Source organism: Nematostella vectensis, chromosome 14 (genome assembly GCF_932526225.1).
Source record: "Nematostella vectensis chromosome 14, jaNemVect1.1, whole genome shotgun sequence".
In the NCBI taxonomy this organism is placed as follows: Eukaryota; Metazoa; Cnidaria; class Anthozoa; order Actiniaria; family Edwardsiidae; genus Nematostella; species Nematostella vectensis.
In genome coordinates, this window is record NC_064047.1 from 4,048,732 (window position 1) to 4,066,119 (window position 17,388).

Here is a 17,388-nt window from a genome sequence, read left to right on the forward strand (position 1 = left end):
AATAGGGGTTGAATTTTGTTTTGTTTTTATCCTCGGTAAGGACAATTTCTCTTGTAATTTGAAAAAGTTGCTGTATCTTCTAAGGATATGTATCTTCTTAGGACTAAGAGCACAGGATATAAAGACAAGAACGGTCTTCTTTACCAGTATAGGACAAATGCAACACGGTATTGGTTAGCTTTAATGAAATATTTCAACAGAATCAAGAATAAAGATAGAACAAAGAATGTCAAAACAAAAGGTGTTATGCTCATTTTCAAAGCAAACAAAAAGGGCAACAAAAAGCCCAATAACTGTCATATCCTCAATAGACAATAGAAATCGTCGTCTGAAACTCACCTTGCATTTTGTCGCTTTCTTGTGGTTGTGTTCGCTGTTGAATGTGAACTATTACTTACTTAAATTTACTAGCAAAAACCAGACATATCCTTACATCAATCTTGGCGTGAATGAATGTTAGTAGATCTCCTCTAGTTGACTTTAGCCTTAAGTCACAAAATTTGAGGCAAAAAGAAATAATCAACGCATGACAAGAACTTTTCCCTTGCTCCGTGCTTGTATTTAGCCGCCATTACGGGGCCGAGTGAGGCCTGGGAGTTGCGCGGCTGACTGGCTGGCTGGCTGGCGAGTGACACCACAGTTTACCCGCGCAATGACCACAAAACCAAGTCGCATAGTTATACCATATTTCTATACCTATGGAGCTCCGCCGCGCTGGCCCCGCTAAGACAGAATCCATTTCAGAGTACTTTTCACGTCTGGCTCTTTGAATTCTCAACTGTTTTATGCCGTCGCCGTCCGCGTTGCCGTTGTCGTTGCTTAAGGTCCCTAATTCGAAGTCTGCTACGGCTATGATTTGATTTTAGAATAATTTACAATTTGTTTGTAAAATTTAACCACTTTTTGGAAACAATATAGCTGCTTGAATTAAGAATTCTGATAATGCCTAGTATTTGCATCATATTGACAGTATTGACAGCGATTTTTTTCGTAACACTTGTAACACATGCTTTTTTTTCTCAAAAACTGGAAGGACGACTTACTTAATTCACTGTTTATTTTTCAAAACAGTTTATGAATTTTATTATGTGGAAGTACCATAAAATACCTTGGACCATTATGAGATAGATAAGAATAAACACGTTAGTTGTTGGTTATTTTTAGCAAAATTATTATAGCTTTTTAAACAGTAATTGGACATCAAAATCCCGTTGTTAACATCTATCAACAGTATTCAAGTAAATCTTTCTTTCTTATCTTTTCCTTAGCAAAAGTCTAATCAAAATCAGTGTTTTTAGTAAAACAAATATTTATCTTGAAAAACATTAGCAACATTATTTTAAGTGTTTGGGTTATGTTAAAATAGACAAGGTATCTTTATTTTGAAGTTTAGTCTCCCGCTTTACCCTCCAGATGATAGGTCGAAGAGAGTTACGTACAGTATACGCGCACGTCGCCTTTTTCTTCTAAAACACTCAAGTATATTAAAAAAGTAAGCCCGTTTGCTGTGAAAATATTTGCGCTCTCATCTCATCTGCGTGTCAAGATTTTCGCGCCAAATTCTCCCTCTTGTCTATTTTTGGAATGTCGATGCTCATTTGCATGCGCATCCGGGCATTTTATCTGACTGCTTGGCTACCAAATGACAACAAAATGGAGGAAAATTCATGCAAGGACTTCGAAAAACTTGCCAATATAACAGAATATAGCAGAATTGTGATGTTGATCGCCTCTAAGTGTCACTAACAATAAAATTTACTAAGATGGATGAAAGGCACTGGTGGTTTGCTACCAAACTGCAGGAAACATTTCACATTGGAGCGTTGGACAATCCAACGATGCTGGAAGATTTTATGGCCGAACAGACGACTTTGGATTACATCAATGACTTTTTAGCTCCTGAAGGTCACACAAAGCTATTTTTCTACTCTCCAAAACCTGATCCAAATAGCCTCCAGACAAGGAAAATGTGTGTGACTAGCACTTGCGCAAAGCTCAAAGAAGTGATGGACGAAGAAGCAATTTGTTTGTATTTTATTCGTTCAAACGTAAACCGGGTGATCGATCCAACTCAAGTAGAAAAGGAGGTTTATTGCGGAGAAATAAAAGAAAATCCTCTTGTTCACTTTAGCGCTTTGCTTTCCGAGGCTTTCGGGCCTGTACTTCATGCTCAAAAAGATTGGGGCCAATGCACAGACGAGGAACATCAACATTTTCTAAACCAAATTGATAAATACACCAACACTTTGAGCGAATATGCAAACGCTACAGTTGCACCACAACAGATCTTGAAGAAACCCGAATCACAAGTTACTACGGATTTCAAACAGAACCGGGCTGCGGCAGTCAACCCTGTTATTTTACAGGAATATGAGAATTTAGTGTTAGACTGGATTACCACTATTGAGAATATCCTCACAGATGGGTTGGAAGATAGGTTAGTTTTTTGTCACCTATTTATGCCAACAATTAACTTACCGGACAGTTCCATCAACGGACGTTTATAATCAACTTTTTATCAACTTTTTAAAATGCCATTGACTTTGGTTTACTACATATCTAGGGTGGAGAAAATCAGGCGCAACAATTATTATGTATCATGTGTATCTTATACTATAATATTTTTGTCTTGGACAGTAAGATTGCCTAGTTCTTGCACAGAGCATTACTTAAATTAAAATTTCTCTTTATATCTCAAGGTCGGATGGTCATGCAGGACCCCTGAGTGAGCTCGACAGATGGAAGAGACGGCAGAAGGTCCTTACAAGTGTGACAGACCAACTGAAGGGGAAAGAATGCAAAGCTGTAATAGCTGTTCTGATAACAGCCAAGTCAAAAGTGTTAAAGAGATGGAAGTCTATGGACGCAAGGTATTTTTGACGAAAATCCTGTAACATGACCTTGGACACAGAGAACTTAAAGCCACATTGTCACCAGTTTACTTTCGGAGGTCTGACGGAAACCTCAACCGTTAAAAGAAAAAAAAAATTTATTAGAATCCGATATATTTAACAGGCCATCCGCTCTAAATTATCGATCACATCCTCAAAGAAACTTCCAATAGACACACTGCTTTCAATATTTTGAAATATTTTTCGCGTTTTCCATTAAAAATCAATCGGAGATTGTTGCGTAATTGACTGGAAGTAAACTGGTGACAATGCAGCTTTAAGCAGCGTTGTCCCTAAGGGCTGTTTCCACTAGGACGTAAGGGCAACATAATTTTCCATTTCTTTCTGGAACACAAGAGCAAGCACTGGCAAACAATCACTTGTGTTTCCAAATTACACAATGCCTCAAAACCTTTAATGGAAACAGGTCTGACCCCAACATCATGCTGAAAAATTAGAAAAAAACCCTCAGAGGGGACAAGAGTTGTTTGCGTTCAATACAAGGAGTGGTAGTGTAGAGTATAGTATTGGTATACAGAGTAGCAAATTTGAACAGATAAGCAGATGGAGATGAATGCTTAGAGGGGCTTAGTATTGCTTGTACATTTTTGTGTTTCAGTATAACAGATGCCCTCAATGAGACTAAAGATAAAGTTCGCTACCTGGAATCCTTGCGAAAATACTTTGACCAGCTGTACAGTGGTGCTCCTGTTGGTACCATTTGTAGTAACACTCTTCCTGGTCTAATGGCTACTGTGCGCCAGATGGATGCAGTGTCCAGATTTTATGCCAGGAACGGCTACTTGGGCCTGTTGTTCTCAAAGGTGAGCTCAGCAGTAAAGAAACATTGTTTGGATATTGGGATTCTCACATACAGTACTGTGGTGTTTACCATATAATATAGATAGAATAGATACTGGATTATGCACATAATTTATAGTGTTAGCCGCATTGTTAATATACTTGGTTGGGCATGTACAGTACTGTAAGGTTGACTTTTTCACCCTTTTCCCAAGTATAATGTCATAACAGCATATTTAGTATCTGATTTTATTTTCTGGAAAAAAATATAGATTACCAATCAGCTTGTGACAGCTTGCAAGAACTACCTCAGAGCCACTACTATGACATGTGAAGAAGACAAGCTGTGGACTCGCGTCCAGGAAGAAACAGAAGCCTGTGCATCTGGCCATACCATCCAGGCAAAACCAAAAGCCAAAAAGAAAGGGCACAAGGAACACATAACACCTCAGGATGAAAGATTTCTTACAAGACTTAATGTGTGTCTGACTCTGCAGAAGCAGTATCGGGACATGCTACGGAGTCTTCGTGATAGTCTTGGGGGTTCTCATTCTTTGTCAATTACACCTAGTGGTGTTGGACCTGGCAAGAAACAGCCAATAGGAGGAAGCAATAGCAATGTGATGACACCTTCAAACACCTATCCTGTCCACACGAGGCTTCTCATCTCACAAAGTTAGTCCTTGTTTGGTTATGAGATGGAGATGTGATGGCGGGGGGTGGGGGGGGGGGGGGGCAAGCAGTTAATATAGAGTTAATGATATCATACTAAAAGTATAAGATGAAAGATGCATTAAAGAATATTTTGTGATAGGTTAAGAGGTAATTAATGGTTTGGAAGTCTCTATACAAAAAGTATAAGATAAAAGATGCATTAAAGAATAAAATGTGATAGGTTAAGAGGTAATTAATGGACTGGAAGTCTCTATAAGGAACCATACATGTACACTAACTAATTAAACTTTAATATCAGCAGTATTTCCAGAATGTATAAAAGGGGGTTTGAAACTTGAAAAGGAACATAAAAGTGGATTATTGGTACAAAAAAGGTATTTGAAATTAATCAAAATTGGGTTGGATAGCTACTGTACCCAATCTACCCTCCCTTGATCAGTGGTTGACAAGGACCTCAATTAGGTTTAACCAATGTCAGAGGGATGATGTCTGATTTACATGCTACAATTTGTTCGGCCAATTTTATGTATGTTTATTCTGTGTCGGCTTATCTTCTTTAAATCTGACTCAATAAATCTTTGGTGTTGGGTTAGATTTCGCACTTCACAAAACAAGCCTGGGAGGGGCCTGAAAAATGGCAGCTTGTGAGTGTTCTGGCCAACAATAAGCCTTCCAAATCAGTGTATGTTAATCTCAACCTTTAGAAGCACATCTTGGTAGTTCTATATTATTGATGTATCTAAATTATTTTCCCTCAGATTCCCGTCTTAAAGGAGATCATGAGAGTGTCACCAGTCAGGGAAGCAGCGGAATTGCCTTTGCTGATGAAGAATCAATTATTGGTTTCCTTGATGTCTTCTGTGTCCATGTACGTAACATGCTTGACATCATCCAGACACTTGGACAACTATCGCGGCTTGCAAGCGACGTCAAGAACCTGATGAGGATTCCTACAGAAGTAGTGATGTATGGCCCACCTGAGAATGAAAATGAGCAACCTGTCCCTTTCCGTGACCAGCAGTTAGGTGTGTCCGATGTAAAGGTGTCACGTCATCCCAGTTCTGTCGCCAGTGGATCAGAAAAGAGTTATCCTCAAGAAGGTACAGGAAACGTTTAATTTTTGGGTCGATAAAAACCAGATTGAGTCAACCCGAGACCTTTATTAGATAAGATACACCAACTGGAATAAGCCGTTCTAACGAGTAGCTGGTATTACGAAAAAGGAGTGGCCAAAAAGGCATGTTATATGTTTATTATCTGTTAGTATGTGTTATTTGGTGGATAAAAAATGGAATTAAAACCAGATTTAGTCAACCCGAGACCTTTATTAGATAAGATACACCAACTGGAATAAGCCGTTCTAATGGTAGTCAGCATTATAAAAAAGGAGTGGCCAAAAAGGCATGTTATATGTTATTATTTGTTAGTATGTGTTATTTGGTGGAAAAAAATAGAATTCACTTTGTTTTTAAGATTCTACGAGTAGTGGCAGAGCTAATGGAATTGGTCAAATCCTGGATGAAATTGACGAAGAGGAGAAAGTAAAAGAGATCTACAGTGTGGTTGTGACACCAAGCATCTCAAGCATTCTTTACGACAACATCTACGCCATGCGGTCACCCCTGGAGACTACCATAAGTACTGCTGTGTTCCTTGATGTAGAGGGACAGGGGTGCCAACTATTTGAGAATGGGTACACTGGCTTTGTGTCATCTGTGCTCAAGATTGAGAACTACATCTGCAATTATCTCAAGGTACAGATATGGGAGTTATCTTGATTCTGTTGTTTGTGATTTCGATTAAAAATAAATTGAAGATGCGTACACAGGGGGGGGGGGGTGTACAGGGTGTGTGCACTCCCCCTCCTTGGGGCCAAAAAGTGGGTCATTTCTTATTAACAATTCTTTAAAATTCTTTGCTTTTTTCCATGATACCTATGACTGCACACCCCTCCCCCCTCAGCCAATCCTGGGTACGCGCCTTAATTATATTCCCTGCTATCAGCTCTCTGACCTTGTGTCTGACCCTTTTTAAAAAATAAATTTTATTACATATATATGTTTACAATTTACAAGATCATACATTACACAGAAGGCGGCTTTCCCACTTATGATATTTCTCCCTGACCCTTTGTTATGTAGTGGGTCTGTAGATGTTATTCCCTCCCAGGGCCATAGGTAGCAAGGGTGACCGCAAGTAAATATACCTTCCCAGCATATGCCTTCCCCCCAAGAAAATAAAAGGAAGCCTTTTCTCAAAACAAGTATTTCTAACTAAGGCGCATTGCCTTTTCTCAGATTCCTCCTCTCAAAACCACCCTATGTTTCTAAAAGTCTGCCTGTAACAGCTGTCATGTAACAGTTGACAGTAAATTCATAACAACTGTAAATTTAACTGTGAAAAGTAACATGAATAAAATTTCTAGTTAGCCATCTTGCACACATTAACTTGTTGTTTTTTTTTTCGAATTTTTTGTCCAGTCACAAACTGTCATCCCAAGAAATTGAGATGGTGTTATGCTAAAATCACCGAAGTAAATGCCTGCATGTAGGCTTCATAAATAAATAATGTATTATAAATAAAAAAAATAAATACAAAATACAGTAAATGTTGGAAAATTCGCGTTTTTTGGGGTCCAAGGGTTAAATCTGCTATTTAAACCGTCAGCAGGTAATTTTTTTTTTTTGGGGGGGGGGGGGGTGGGACCTGACCGCGAATTTTCAGTGTTTGCGAATTTTCCGTTCGCGATTTTCCAACATTTACTGTATAGTACAAATAATGACAACAAAAAATATAGTGTTTCTCTTCATGTACCTCCAAAATGAATTACCAGAAAGCTAACAGTAGATACTGTAAAAAGAGAGTAAGAACTTTGATCAGCTGTACCCTAAATCTATATGTAAAAAAGCAAATTTTTGGCTACACAATTTTTGGTCATGTGCTGCTCGAATCTCTAACTCGCTTTTTAGAAACAAACTGTATTTAAAAATAAAAATCTTAAATTGTGTTCCCTGATTTGCTGCTGTAGGTGTTATTCAGGAAGTGCAAGTTTGGACCTGGAACCAAACATTTCCAAACAACTGTGAGGAATTAACATTAATTTGCACTGAGTCTTGCACTATCTCTGTCTAGGGAGCACTCAATAAACAGTAAACTTTTAATATCTACCAGCAGGCTGTAATTCAGGTGGCTTTATCTGTCAAAAATTAAAGATAAGAACGGTTGATTTTCCAAACTTGATTAGAATTTAAAAATATTTAAAAAAAAAAACTCATAACTTATTCAATAGGCTTTTCCCTAATTGGTTGAAGAGATTTGGTGTATTAACGATGGAAAAGGGTGTCTGTGTGAGGGAGATTTGACATACCTTGTTATAGTATACACATAAATGCTGATAATAAATACCAAACACAACCAAACAACAGGACGCACGTCACAGTCTAACTATTTTAATCACAAGATAAATAAAGAGATAATTAACCAACACCGATATTATACCGTCATCTTACCATTATCACCAGCACCACTCTCAAAGATTAGACCACAGAGATTCTCCTTATAGTGGTTGAACATTAAGTGTAGAGCCTGATTAACCATAATTGTTTTCTATGAGCACCCAAGGCAAAATTTTCAAACTATTGCACAATTGAAATAGAAGAGAGTTAATATGTCTAACTGATGAATTCTCGTTTTAGGGCGTGTTTACTCTGAAGTTGAACATCAGAAAAGCGCTTGGCATCCTTACAAGGTACTGTACACTCCCTTTGTGGGGAAGAGTAGTTTTTTTTATTAGTAGTTTTATTTTAATTTGATTTGAAAAAATAAGAAAAGCTCGGTCGCTAATTTAAAAAAAGGCGATTTGTCCAAAGAAATCGTGTGAATTTTTTGGCTGCTAAACTCGCGCGCGTTTGAGCTTTGGCGGCAAAATAACAAAATCAAAAAGCAACTTATTTAGCGCTTTCGAACCAACCGGAAAATGTCTTTGTCAGAAAGTGCTTATTTTTTTACAGTAACTGGCATAGTTTTTTTTTTGTCATGTATTGGTGCTTTTTACTTTGGCCCAAACGAAGACCCTAATGAAATAGTCTCCTGGGCATGCTTGTGTTTTGATTGGAATTGAATTTTTGATTGAGTTTTTTTAATCATTAGCTTTAACTGCGTTATGACTCGGCCTGGCCTGAGAGCTGTTTTCTCGGAAAAGTTCTTGGAAGTGTTTTCTTGGTTCGAGAATGAGTTGGAAGATGTGCAGAAAGTCTATGAAGCCGAAAAGGTAAGGCCCACATATCCACATGCTTGAGTGCAAATTCATAATTTTTTCGCGTTTTTCTGTCTGAGAAGTCTTGGAAAAAATTAAAGAAAAAGTATTGGAAAAGTCTGAGAAAAAATTTAGGGAAAAAGTTTTGGGAACAGTCTGAGAAAATGTATGAGAAAATTCCGAGAAAAAGTATTGGGAAAAGTCTAAGAAAACGTCTTGGGAAACGTCTAAGAAAAGTCTTGATAAGGTATAAAATTCTGAGAAAAAGTCTTGGGAAAAGTCTAAGAAAACGTCTTGGGAAACGTCTAAGAAAAGTCTTGATAAGGTATAAAATTCTGAGAAAAAGTCTTGGGAAAAGTCTAAGAAAACGTCTTGGGAAACGTCTAAGAAAAGTCTTGATAAGGTATAAAATTCTGAGAAAAAGAACACTTTACAGGAAAGCCCTCCACTTGTTCGCAATGCACCCATCGTCTCTGGAGCAATCACATGGTCAAGGAACTTACTGCGAAGAATCGAGGAGCCCATGAGGGTATTCAAAGAGAACAAGTTCACCTCAAGCTATCGGGTAAGAATGTTTGTCATATCACACGTATTTGTTATAAAGTTATCATTCGTATTTTGTTTATAACCCAGCCGTGGCCTCATATGAATATTTCGTACCATATGCCTTGGAAGTTGCAAAATCTCACGTATATTTGAAGAGAATCTTGTTTTCGTTTGTCCTATATAAACTTAGATGACGAAGGGGACTTCACACAAGAAGGAAAGTAACGATAACTGACAGTATTCTTGTAACAACATTTTATTATTGAAAGCTTGTTTTGTTATGGAAAAAGCGGTTCAAAGATTCGAACATAGCACAACCGGTTGAAAATTGGCCTTTTCTGATGGTCCAGAGTTGTTATTTGCCTTTTCTTGTGTAAACCCGGGACTCGTTAGGAAAATACATCGAGCTTTCCTGGCTGACTTTTCTAGTGAGAACGAGGTCTAAAGACTCGTCACAAACATAACACTAGTTGTCCCGGTTGTCTTTTCTAGTGAGAACGGGGTCTAAAGACGAGGACGGGGTCTAAAGACTCGTCACGAACCTAACAGTACTGTAGTTGTCCCGGTTGACTTTTCTACTGAGAACGAGGTCTAAAGACTCGTCACAAACATAACACTAGTTGTCCCGGTTGTCTTTTCTAGTGAGAACGGGGTCTAAAGACTCGTCACGAACACACAGTATAACACTAATGTAGTTGTCCCGGTTGACTTTTCTACTGAGAACGGGGTCTAAAGACTCGTCACGAACCTAACAGTACTGTAGTTGTCCCGGTTGACTTTTCTACTGAGAACGAGGTCTAAAGACTCGTCACAAACATAACACTAGTTGTCCCGGTTGTCTTTTCTACTGAGAATGAGGTCTAAAGACTCGTCACAAACATAACACTAGATGTCGTAGCGGTTCTTTGCCTGCTTGTAACGTCATTGGAATACCTTCGACGGCTTCTTTTACGACCTGCGCAGAACGACAACATTGTGCCAAATTCGCGCCTGTAGTTCTCGTTCATAACTGCATACACGCAAGGATTGCAGGCGCTTGAGGCGAAGACAAGCCACTGGGAGAAAAGGATAGCAGAAACGAGCACATCACTTCTTGAAGGCGACCCGTAGTCTACGTAGATGAAAACCACGTGATAGGGAAGCCAGCAAAGTGCGAACAGTGCCACAACTGTCACCAGCATTCGGATAACGCGTTTGTGTACTTGATGTTTATTGGCTGTAGAGAAATACAATAAACGTGACGTAGCCGAGGTGGTTTCGTAGGCTATGAAACTTATAAAAATGAGTATTCATCTCAGTAGTAAATCCATCTTACAACTGAAATTCAGCTTGTTTTTATTTCTTACCTATTCTTATTCTATTCTTATTGTATCAAATAATACAGAAATGATGATAGTTTTGAATATTTGAAGCAAGAACAAAATGCTTTTTTTCACGCCAGTCGGAACTTGAGAAAAAAAAATAACAAACTCACCAGTTAAAGAGCTTGGAACTGCAGGCATACTTCTAAGCCACACAGCTATCAAAACATACAACCACGAGATGAGGGCAAGCGGACACAGATAGAGCACAAGGAAAACAACCATTGTGTATACTTGACGGGACGTCATATCAGGCCAGATCTCCTCGCAAAACACCACCTTTTCCTCTCCCGCCCCGAACGATATCGTCTTCGAGAATATCAACAAGGGTGAGGGCACAATAACAGAGGAGAGCCATATTACAATGATGGCCTTGAAGGCTTCGTTTAGTTTCATTTGACGCCGCCTGAACAGGACGATGTGCCAGTAGCGATCGATTGCGATGGCTAGGAGGGTGAGGATTGATGCGGACAGGGTCCACCCTTGAAGAAAAGACAACACCTTACAAAGGACCAACCCGAACGGCCAGTGCCATAGGTGTGCGTATGTCACCACCGTAGGGATGTTAAACAACGAGACTAAGATATCAGCCAAGCCAAGGTTAGCGATAAGGACATTGGTGACTGTCTTCATTCGAGGCTTTCGCACCGCAAGGATCACCATGAGATTTCCTAGAACACCGAATACGAAGAGGACGGCATAGCCAGCGAGGCGCACTGCCTTTAGAGTCATTGATTCAAAGATTTCTTCCTGTGGGGAAAAATCCGTCGAGTTACTTGAGTTAGTGAATGAAGCAGCGCTTGCGTTTTCCATGTTCTGTACTTTAACAGCGAATCTCGAGCCGTGTAATTGTGCCTAATTTTTTTTAACAGCAGGGAATATTTGTCCCGTTTTTTTCGTAAACCCAGCGACCCCAACGCGTCCGTTTCCTCCGCTATGTGGACGTCTCTCTACGCCATTTCACCTATTATCGCAATCACTTATGACACTTAATTCCAATAAATTTTCGTTGTTTTGCGGGCGAGACTCACAACTTTGTGTAAGGCTCTCGAATTCGGTTTTCTTTGATCTCTTAAATTCTATTCCAAGGAAATACTGCTCGTTGCTGGATGGATTTCTTTGTGTTCCTCCGACTCTTCAGCGTGAATTCTCTCTGTAGCTCGGTTCTTTTTTTGTTCTGGTAAACACTCGTTCTGTTGCCACTAAAGGAGTATCATTCGCCCTTCTGTTTGGCGGATTTTTTTGCGATTCTCAATACGAGAAAAGTCTTTGTTGTTTTTTAGTCTGATCTATCTTTTCTCTTCTTACCCAACACTTCCCACACTTGTGATCTTCAGGAAAGTATCTGTTATCTGTGTCGTATGAGTTCCCTGTCGCTCTTGGTTTAAAGATTCTCTCACATCGCTCCTCTCCGCTCTTTGACGAGTGTATTCCTAAGCAGAATTTCAGAGAGCAATTAACCCTCTTCTAATTCCACTCTTAATCCTATTCTTTGCTGCCTACGGCACATCCAATATTCCTTTCAACGTGTTAATCAACCTATCTAATGTTTTTGTCTTTGCGGGATCAAAAGAGGTCTTAACAAGGAAAATAAACTTTCGTCTGTCAAACGTCTACTTGTCATCAAGGTGTTCTTGTTTTATCAGGAAATTTACTTTTTGTTTTTCTCTCCAAGGAAAACGGACCTACGCACTGTATAACAACTTATCCTTAGTTTAGCTACACCACGAACTGTAGAGCTTAAGTTGGTGGTCTAAAAGGTGCATTCACACTCGACCATTGTTTTAGTTTTGTTGGATTTATTTTTAGATGGCCGTTTGTTTGGAGACCAAATTTTGTTTATCACTGATAACTGAGTGCCTTAAAGTTCGTTGTTCATTCCTGTTTATCACGAAAGGTGACTTTTTTGTAACCTTTGTCGATATTGGGTTTGTTTTGAATAACATTTGGGGTCATAATCTTGTTATTTTCTCACTGTTTTCTCCAAAATTCTCAAGTAAGGAAGATTTTTCAATGACTGGTTATCGAATTATTAAAGAACCAAATTAGAAGCAGACACTCTGGAAAGTCTGGAAAGCTTTTAAATACTGGCGACATTCATCTTACCTTTAGATATTTGTCTTAGTGATTTGTGGTAATAAATATCTGGTTTCGGGAAAAAGTTTTTAATCTCCACATGTGAATTTAAGCTAAATGGTTTTAATGGATGGATGTGAAAATTGACAGTTCGGCCAGACGTCTAATGCCTAGTTGCCATGGGATGTACTATCTACCGCCTTAAATAGAGTAATGATTTTATTGTTTATATTTATAATACAACCCGGCAAGGTTTATTACAAGGAAAAATTTAAAAATAACCACCAACAGTCGAAGACTGATAATTAAATAACATTAAGTTTACGCGTATTTTAAAATTTTCCAATTTCACGATTTTTATTTTAAAATTTTCAATTTCATTCAAGGCCGTTTGAGTGCCCTTTCACAATAGCTAATAATTCAATATCCTCCTCGATTTTTTAAAATTCTGGTTACCAGATAAACTATATTTGTAAGCAATCGTAAGCGAGCGTCCTCATGCAATTGCCTCAGCGATCAGGTTTGGAGATCTTCCACAGGGGTTTCCCATTTTTTTTGCCCTCATGAGCGACCACCAAGAGTTTGGTCTTCAAATTGCCACCGTCCTGATCGGCAGCACCTTTTTTAATTGTTTTATTCAAGATTGAAATACAAATTATTTGGAGAACTCTCCAAATATCCATCTTAAAACAAAGTTTAAAACGTTTTTTAGCAACCTCGATCGGAAATATCGCGATAGCTTCCTTAAATCAGCTGAGGAAATGGATGCTTACACGCACTTGTTTTACTAAAAGGCAAATGTTAGAGACCCTTTAATGAGCCTTATCGGAGCTCCGATAACAACAACAGTTTTCCATTCCCTAGGGTGTAGTCCGTAAGAGTTTGAATGTAGTTTAATGGGGGTTCGCAAAGCCCAACAATAACCGTAAATGTTTATGTTTATGACTACATTGGGAAGTGTTGTAGGCGATATTATATCCTACCATTAAAGCAAAGGTTTCTTCCTCTTCCGTACGCTAGCCAGTTTAGAAGCCTCTGCAAGGGGATCCTTGTTATGATGATAATATTTTATTCTATTTGTTAACAGGATTTCAATCGGATCGTCAAGTTCTACAACAGGATTGCAACTGCTTTGGTAAAGTTTGAGAACCTGTGGCTGAGCTTATGGAAATCTCGTGTGGACAGCGCATGCTCAGGTCTCAAGGCAACACTGCTGACCAGACATCCAAACACAAAACAGATGGTGGTCAACGCTGATGGCAGGTTAGTTTTGTTAGATTTGTCATGCAAGCGTTGTGTCTTTGAAACACGAAGCAAGTCTCTTCTATAAGTCATGCCCATATCATGCAATTTGGTCTTCTTGTCACGCAAGCCATTTATTTGTGTCACGCAAGTCTTATCTGTGTGTCACGCAGGTTTCGTGTTTGTGTCATGCAAGTCTTGTTTTTGTGTCATGCAAGCCATTTTTTGTGTCACGCAAGTCTTTTCTTTGTGTCACGCAATCTTTGTCTTTATGTCACGGAAGTCGCGTCTACTTATCATGCATGTCTCGTCTTTGTGTCACGCAAGTCACATCTCTGCAAGTTTCGTCTAAGTGTCATGCAAGTCTTGTCTTTGTGTCACGCAAGACTTGCGCTTGTATAATGCAAGTTTTGTCTGCATCACGCAAATCTCGTCTTTATGTTTTCAGGATCTTTGAGCTCATTCACGAGTGCAGGTGTTTGAACAGACTCGGCGTGGAGCTGCCTGAAAATGCCGTGGAGATCCTCAAACAGGTACTCTTATGGCTGCTTTGGAATCGAGCACATCAATTGCGATAACTTTTAAAATGCCGTGGAGATCCTCAAACAGGTACTCTTATGGCTGCTTTGGAATCGAGCACATCAATTGCGATAACTTATAAAATGCCGTGGAGATCCTCAAACAGGTACTCTTATGGCTGCTTTGGAATCGAGCACATCAATTGCGATAACTTTTAAAATGCCGTGGAGATCCTCAAACAGGTACTCTTATGGCTGCTTTGGAATCGAGCACATCAATTGCGATAACTTTTAAAATGCCGTGGAGATCCTCAAACAGGTACTCTTATGGCTGCTTTGGAATCGAGCACATCAATTGCGATAACTTTTAAAATGCCGTGGAGATCCTCAAACAGGTACTCTTATGGCTGCTTTGGAATCGAGCACATCAATTGCGATAACTTTTAAAATGCCGTGGAGATCCTCAAACAGGTACTCTTATGGCTGCTTTGGAATCGAGCACATCAATTGCGATAACTTTTAAAATGCCGTGGAGATCCTCAAACAGGTACTCTTATGGCTGCTTTGGAATCGAGCACATCAATTGCGATAACTTTTAAAATGCCGTGGAGATCCTCAAACAGGTACTCTTATGGCTGCTTTGGAATCGAGCACATCAATTGCGATAACTTTTAAAATGCCGTGGAGATCCTCAAACAGGTACTCTTATGGCTGCTTTGGAATCGAGCACATCAATTGCGATAACTTTTAAAATGCCGTGGAGATCCTCAAACAGGTACTCTTATGGCTGCTTTGGAATCGAGCACATCAATTGCGATAACTTTTAAAATGCCGTGGAGATCCTCAAACAGGTACTCTTATGGCTGCTTTGGAATCGAGCACATCAATTGCGATAACTTTTAAAATGCCGTGGAGATCCTCAAACAGGTACTCTTATGGCTGCTTTGGAATCGAGCACATCAATTGCGATAACTTTTAAAATGCCGTGGAGATCCTCAAACAGGTACTCTTATGGCTGCTTTGGAATCGAGCACATCAATTGCGATAACTTTTAAAATGCCGTGGAGATCCTCAAACAGGTACTCTTATGGCTGCTTTGGAATCGAGCACATCAATTGCGATAACTTATAAAATGCCGTGGAGATCCTCAAACAGGTACTCTTATGGCTGCTTTGGAATCGAGCACATCAATTGCGATAACTTTTAAAATGCCGTGGAGATCCTCAAACAGGTACTCTTATGGCTGCTTTGGAATCGAGCACATCAATTGCGATAACTTTTAAAATGCCGTGGAGATCCTCAAACAGGTACTCTTATGGCTGCTTTTGAATCGAGCACATCAATTGCGATTACTTTTAAAATGCCGTGGAGATCCTCAAACAGGTACTCTTATGGCTGCTTTTGAATCGAGCACATCAATTGCGATAACTTTTAAAATGCCGTGGAGATCCTCAAACAGGTACTCTTATGGCTGCTTTTGAATCGAGCACATCAATTGCGATAACTTTTAAAATGCCGTGGAGATCCTCAAACAGGTACTCTTATGGCTGCTTTTGAATCGAGCACATCAATTGCGATAACTTTTAAAATGCCGTGGAGATCCTCAAACAGGTACTCTTATGGCTGCTTTTGAATCGAGCACATCAATTGCGATAACTTTTAAAATACCGTGGAGATCCTCAAACAGGTACTCTTATGGCTGCTTTTGAATCGAGCACATCAATTGCGATAACTTTTAAAATGCCGTGGAGATCCTCAAACAGGTACTCTTATGGCTGCTTTTGAATCGAGCACATCAATTGCGATAACTTTTAAAATGCCGTGGAGATCCTCAAACAGGTACTCTTATGGCTGCTTTTGAATCGAGCACATCAATTGCGATAACTTATAAAATGCCGTGGAGATCCTCAAACAGGTACTCTTATGGCTGCTTTGGAATCGAGCACATCAATTGCGATAACTTTTAAAATGCCGTGGAGATCCTCAAACAGGTACTCTTATGGCTGCTTTGGAATCGAGCACATCAATTGCGATAACTTTTAAAATGCCGTGGAGATCCTCAAACAGGTACTCTTATGGCTGCTTTTGAATCGAGCACATCAATTGCGATTACTTTTAAAATGCCGTGGAGATCCTCAAACAGGTACTCTTATGGCTGCTTTTGAATCGAGCACATCAATTGCGATAACTTTTAAAATGCCGTGGAGATCCTCAAACAGGTACTCTTATGGCTGCTTTTGAATCGAGCACATCAATTGCGATAACTTTTAAAATGCCGTGGAGATCCTCAAACAGGTACTCTTATGGCTGCTTTTGAATCGAGCACATCAATTGCGATAACTTTTAAAATACCGTGGAGATCCTCAAACAGGTACTCTTATGGCTGCTTTTGAATCGAGCACATCAATTGCGATAACTTTTAAAATGCCGTGGAGATCCTCAAACAGGTACTCTTATGGCTGCTTTGGAATCGAGCACATCAATTGCGATAACTTTTAAAATGCCGTGGAGATCCTCAAACAGGTACTCTTATGGCTGCTTTGGAATCGAGCACATCAATTGCGATAACTTTTAAAATGCCGTGGAGATCCTCAAACAGGTACTCTTATGGCTGCTTTGGAATCGAGCACATCAATTGCGATAACTTTTAAAATGCCGTGGAGATCCTCAAACAGGTACTCTTATGGCTGCTTTGGAATCGAGCACATCAATTGCGATAACTTTTAAAATGCCGTGGAGATCCTCAAACAGGTACTCTTATGGCTGCTTTGGAATCGAGCACATCAATTGCGATAACTTTTAAAATGCCGTGGAGATCCTCAAACAGGTACTCTTATGGCTGCTTTGGAATCGAGCACATCAATTGCGATAACTTTTAAAATGCCGTGGAGATCCTCAAACAGGTACTCTTATGGCTGCTTTTGAATCGAGCACATCAATTGCGATAACTTTTAAAATACCGTGGAGATCCTCAAACAGGTACTCTTATGGCTGCTTTTGAATCGAGCACATCAATTGCGATA

At 39.4% G+C, this 17,388-nt stretch overlaps 2 protein-coding genes across 4 annotated transcripts in view; one reads left to right on the forward strand and one right to left on the reverse strand.

Moving 5' to 3' along the window:
• Nucleotides 1-1,615: 1,615 nt before the first annotated feature.
• Nucleotides 1,616-17,388, forward strand: part of LOC5516681 (dynein axonemal heavy chain 5) — a 97,128-nt gene continuing 81,355 nt past the window's right edge. For 2 of the 3 annotated variants that reach the window (XM_048721752.1, XM_048721754.1), the window contains exons 1-12: nucleotides 1,616-2,437; nucleotides 2,700-2,870; nucleotides 3,511-3,715; nucleotides 3,965-4,367; nucleotides 5,126-5,467; nucleotides 5,841-6,121; nucleotides 7,396-7,449; nucleotides 8,063-8,115; nucleotides 8,517-8,637; nucleotides 9,059-9,187; nucleotides 13,693-13,868; nucleotides 14,296-14,380. In XM_048721752.1, the coding sequence (XP_048577709.1) occupies nucleotides 1,764-2,437; nucleotides 2,700-2,870; nucleotides 3,511-3,715; nucleotides 3,965-4,367; nucleotides 5,126-5,467; nucleotides 5,841-6,121; nucleotides 7,396-7,449; nucleotides 8,063-8,115; nucleotides 8,517-8,637; nucleotides 9,059-9,187; nucleotides 13,693-13,868; nucleotides 14,296-14,380 (2,694 nt within the window). In that variant the 5' untranslated portion in view covers nucleotides 1,616-1,763. The remainder of the gene's footprint in view (nucleotides 2,438-2,699; nucleotides 2,871-3,510; nucleotides 3,716-3,964; nucleotides 4,368-5,125; nucleotides 5,468-5,840; nucleotides 6,122-7,395; nucleotides 7,450-8,062; nucleotides 8,116-8,516; nucleotides 8,638-9,058; nucleotides 9,188-13,692; nucleotides 13,869-14,295; nucleotides 14,381-17,388) is intronic. The other variant, XM_048721753.1, reaches the window with a different exon arrangement.
• LOC116620774 (neuropeptide FF receptor 2) lies at nucleotides 9,988-12,270 on the reverse strand. Its single transcript, XM_032386557.2, has 2 exons — nucleotides 10,643-12,270; nucleotides 9,988-10,384 (listed from the first exon to the last, which is right to left on the reverse strand). Exons 1-2 carry the CDS (start codon nucleotides 11,340-11,342, stop codon nucleotides 10,029-10,031), a joined length of 1,056 nt encoding a protein of 351 aa, XP_032242448.2. The 5' UTR covers nucleotides 11,343-12,270; the 3' UTR covers nucleotides 9,988-10,028.

What these genes read in the sequence shown, in the direction of transcription:
- LOC116620774 (XM_032386557.2), bottom strand. Translation starts at nt 11,342, where the DNA reads ATGGAAAACGCAAGCGCTGCTTCATTCACTAACTCAAGTAACTCGACG. An exon ending in AGTTCCAAGCTCTTTAACTG is followed by an intron (nt 10,385 to 10,642) that starts GTGAGTTTGTTA and finishes ATTTCTCTACAG; the next exon opens with CCAATAAACATCAAGTACAC.